We start from the raw sequence: 4,527 nt of genomic DNA, 5'->3' as shown, positions 1-4,527 counted from the left end.
CTCTCACTCACTCTCTCTCACTCTCTCTCATGCTCTCACGCACTCACTCTCACTCACTCACTCTCTCACTCACTCTCTCACAGTCTCACTCTCATACTCACTCACTCTCACTCACTCATTCTCACTCTCTCTCTCATGCTCACGCTCTCTCTCTCATGCTCTCACGCACTCTCACTAATTCACTGACACTCTCTCTCACTCACTCTCTCTCAGTCTCTCACTCACTCTCACTCACTCACACTCTCAGTCTCACTCTCTCTGTCTCACTCCCTCACTCTGTGTGTGTGTGTGTGTGTAGGTCCCAGTAATCAGAGCCGTCATCATTTGGAGTACAGAGCCATCATGCAGGAGATGTCACCCACAGCGTTTGGTAAGATCTAACTGCTACTACTGTAATACTGCTAATACTACTACTGTTACTACTGTAATACTATTACTAATACTGCTAATACTACTACTGTAATACTGCTAGACCGACCGACCGACCCGCTCTGTGTGACCCGCTCTCTCTGCTCTGTGTTCCAGGTCTGACGGACTGGGAGGACGATGAGATCTTGGCCTCGGTGCTGGCCGTCTCTCAACAGGAGTACCTAGACAGCATGAAACATCAGAGCTCCGCCTCCATGCATCGAGAGAGAGAGCCGTCACCTGACAGCAGCTGATAGCAACACACACATGATGACCTTTGACCCCCCCCCCCCCCTCCTGACCTCTGACCCTCAGACCAGGGAAGGAAATAAAACAAAGAAATGCACACTTGTTTTTTTCAGCAGACATTTAAACTCATCCGTACATCACTCGTCTTCTCGTTTCCTTTCCTCCTTTCCTCTCTTTCTCATACCGCCCATAACCCCCCCCCCCTCTTTCTCTTCCTGGTTACAACCCACATGGAGCTCGGTCTTAATGCTGATTTGGGATTAGTTGTGATTCAAGCTTTTATTTTGAAATTCACAGACATCAGTTTTAAATTTGAATGTGTTTTGGTTCCTGCTAGCAGGCTGTTAGCTCTGAGGCTATCGGTACCATTGGTTTCAATGAGGAATGCTAATCAGAACTGAAAAGACGTCCAGTATTTTAGCAAGCTAGCTATCACCTCAAGTCTTACTATGTTTTAAAGCTAGTTCCTGCTAACACTGCTAACTGGTTGGCTTAGCTTACCTCGTAGCCCCCCACTGGCGGCCATTTTGTGTCGAGCAACACACATTAGCTCTGCTTCGTCGTCTGGGAAGTAAAATCATACACTCAGCTCTGACCTCATGATCTGTAACACCTCTCTCTCCTTGTTGTCTTCATCCTCCTCTTCCTCAACACCATCATCATCATCGGACTTATTTAGCTGCATGTTTAATCGACCACGACCAACATCATCATAGAGAAAAAGCCACAAATAAAAAAAATAAAAAAGAGATAAAATGTGAGAATTGTCATACTTACCCTCTTAATGATTGATTATTATTGTTATTAATAATATAAGTTTGTTTTATTTTATTTTATCGTTTGGGATGAAAAGAACCTTTTTTTTTTTTTCTTGGAATAAAAAGAGGAAAAATGTTTCTGAAGAAAAATGTTTTGGAGATTTTTTTATTTATTTATAACACACTGAAGTTTGTTTATATTTATATATATATTATATATGAATATTATTTTACTTCTTCAGAACTTTAGTCTAGATAATCCAGAATAGATTCATTAATTATCAGAATTATAAACGTTTGTTTACATGATGACACTGTTGTGTTTTACGACAGAAAAACAGCAGGAATTATTTCCTCTATATTTAAATAATTATCAATAACATCAAACAATACTTTTACTTCATTTATATACTTTTGCTCAGTCAAGGCTTTGAACGCAGTAGTTTTACTATCACAGTGTGGTATTAGTACTTTTACTGCAGTTAAAAGTTAGAGTACTTCTTATTTTCACTTTCTTGTAAATTCTTGCACTGACACATTTATTTTGACAAGAACCGGAAACCGATCTGACCTGAATGTGTGTGCGAGAGAGAACGCGAAGAGCGCGCGGCACGTAAAGGAAACCGTTGGTTTATTTAGATACATCAGAGACTGTGTGTGTGTGTGTGTGTGTGTGTTAGTGTGTGTGTGTGTGTGTGTGTGTGTGTGTGTGTTTTGGGGAAACCGCCCTCCTCTTTCCCGTCATCATCATCTTCATCTGTTCACCGCCCTAAATTCTACGAATTCCTCTCGCGGGGATTTGAATATTCATGAGTTTTTAAGCTGAAAACCCGCAGCTTGAATCTGATTGGCCGGGACGGTTTCAAAACATTGAGCACACGTCTCAGCGCTGATTGGACAGAGGAGGGCGGAGTGGGCGTGGTCTGACAGAAGAGCATAAACAGTAACGTAAGAGTGAGGGAAGTCTTGTTTCCTTCAACGTTTAAACGGTTTACAGCACAAAGTCACGTTTACAGTCTAATTCTGTATTTACTGTTATTAGGTTTAAAAGCTGGAAACGTGAAGAAAAAGGTTTAGAAACGACTGACTGGAGGATTTCAACCGACAACAGGATGGATTCTACCGGATACAACTGACGAGATGTTGGAGAAAAGAGCCACGGAGCTTCAACCGGAGGAGGAAGTCCGAGGGAGACACGGTAATAAAATATTATTACGAAATATATCATTATTATAAAATATATTATTATTATAAATTATATTATATTATTATAAAATATATTGTGTTATTATAATAATTATTATATTATTATAATAAGTATTATATTATTATAATAATATATCATTATTATAAAATATATTATGTTATTATAATAATTATTATATTATTATAATAAGTATTATATTATTATAATAATATATCATTATTATAAAATATATTATGTTATTATAAATTATATTATATTATTATAATAATTATTATATTATTCTAAAATATATCATTATTATAAAGTATATCATTATTATAAAATATATCATATTATAAAATATATTATGTTATTATAATAATTATTATATTATTGTAAAATACATTATATTATTATAAAATATATTATATTATTTAAAATTATATTATATTATAAAATATATTATATTATTATAAAATATATTATGTTTTTATAAAATATATTATGTTATTATAAAATATATCATTATTATAAAATATATCATATTATTATAAATTATATTATATTATAAAATATATTATGTTGTTGTAAAATACATTATATTATCATAAAATATATTATGTTATTATAAAATATATTATATTATCATACAATATATTATGTTATAAAATACATTATATTATTATAAAATATATTATATTATTATAAAATATAAAACAAAGCGTGTTTAAAGGAAGCGGGTCAGAAGAGAAAGACGTCACTTTGTCTCCCTGCAGCTTTAATAACTAACTCTTAATTAAAGTTAGCTTAGCTAGCTCGTTTAGCTAGGCTACTGATGTTCTCTCTCTAGTGAAGGAACTGTTCTGACTGATGTTCTCTCTTTCTCTAGTGAAGGAACCGTTCTGACTGATGTTCTCTCTCTAGTGAAGGAACTGTTCTGACTGATGTTCTCTCTCTCTAGTGAAGGAACCGTTCTGACTGATGTTCTCTCTCTAGTGAAGGAACCGTTCTGACTGATGTTCTCTCTCTAGTGAAGGAACCGTTCTGACTGATGTTTTCTCTCTAGTGAAGGAACTGTTCTGACATGTTCTCTCTCTCTCTAGTGAAGGAACCGTTCTGACTGATGTTCTCTCTCTAGTGAAGGAACCATTCTGACTGATGTTCTCTCTCTCTCTAGTGAAGGAACTGTTCTGACTGATGTTCTCTCTCTAGTGAAGGAACCGTTCTGACTGATGTTCTCTCTCTAGTGAAGGAACCGTTCTGACTGATGTTCTCTCTCTCTCCAGTGAAGGAACCGTTCTGACTGATGTTCTCTCTCTCTCTCTAGTGAAGGAACCGTTCTGCAGTCAGTATCGTTGTGGTTCTCTGCTCGGCAGTGGTGGTTTCGGTTCCGTGTTCTCAGGCCAGAGGTTCTCTGATGGACTGCAGGTCAGACGACACATTCAGTCGGTTCTTCATGTTTAGTTTGTTTGTTTATGAAATAATATTCAAATAAACTTTATTTAAACAGCACATTTCTAAACAAAGTCCTCAAACACTTTTAAAGAGAAAGACATGATGAGTGTGAAGAAGTGAATACAGACCAAAATATATAATATAAATAAATGATATTAATATAACAATAACAAACTTCTCTCTTTTGGTCCCTCCAGGTTGCCATCAAACAGATTTCCAGAGACAGAGTTCAGCAGTGGGCCAGACTGGTGAGTTTATTTGTTCTAAAGAAGAACAAAGTAAATCTATTTAGTGGAGTCACTTCACTGAGAGTAGACCTCGGGTCAGCACTGCCCTCTGCTGGACTGACAGGTGAACTAGAGCCGTTAGTGGGGCCGGCCCCCTGTGATGTCACGGGTCAGTAAATGACGCTGCAGGATTTCCCCATCAGTTACAAACTCATTTCTTATTCATCAGAACTTTAGCTGGGCA

General features: G+C 36.4%; 1 protein-coding gene across 2 annotated transcripts in view; it reads left to right on the top strand.

Annotated features, from left to right (window-relative positions):
* The first annotated feature begins 2,169 nt into the window (after positions 1-2,169).
* The window catches only part of LOC116378595 (serine/threonine-protein kinase pim-2-like), a 4,527-nt gene continuing 2,169 nt past the window's right edge, over positions 2,170-4,527 (top strand). The window contains exons 1-4 of one of the 2 annotated variants that reach the window (XM_031840490.1): positions 2,170-2,369; positions 2,458-2,613; positions 3,929-4,029; positions 4,254-4,304. In XM_031840490.1, coding sequence (XP_031696350.1) covers positions 2,556-2,613; positions 3,929-4,029; positions 4,254-4,304 — 210 coding nt within the window. In that variant the 5' untranslated portion in view covers positions 2,170-2,369; positions 2,458-2,555. Of the gene's footprint in view, positions 2,370-2,457; positions 2,614-3,928; positions 4,030-4,253; positions 4,305-4,527 lie in introns of those variants that run through there. The other variant, XM_031840491.1, reaches the window with a different exon arrangement.

The sequence above is a fragment of the Anarrhichthys ocellatus genome, unplaced genomic scaffold (genome assembly GCF_004355925.1).
Source record: "Anarrhichthys ocellatus isolate YVR2014 unplaced genomic scaffold, GSC_Weel_1.0 scaffold2855, whole genome shotgun sequence".
In the NCBI taxonomy this organism is placed as follows: domain Eukaryota; kingdom Metazoa; phylum Chordata; class Actinopteri; order Perciformes; family Anarhichadidae; genus Anarrhichthys; species Anarrhichthys ocellatus.
Note: the sequence above shows the minus strand (reverse complement) of the source record. Positions and strands in the feature narration are given on the sequence as shown.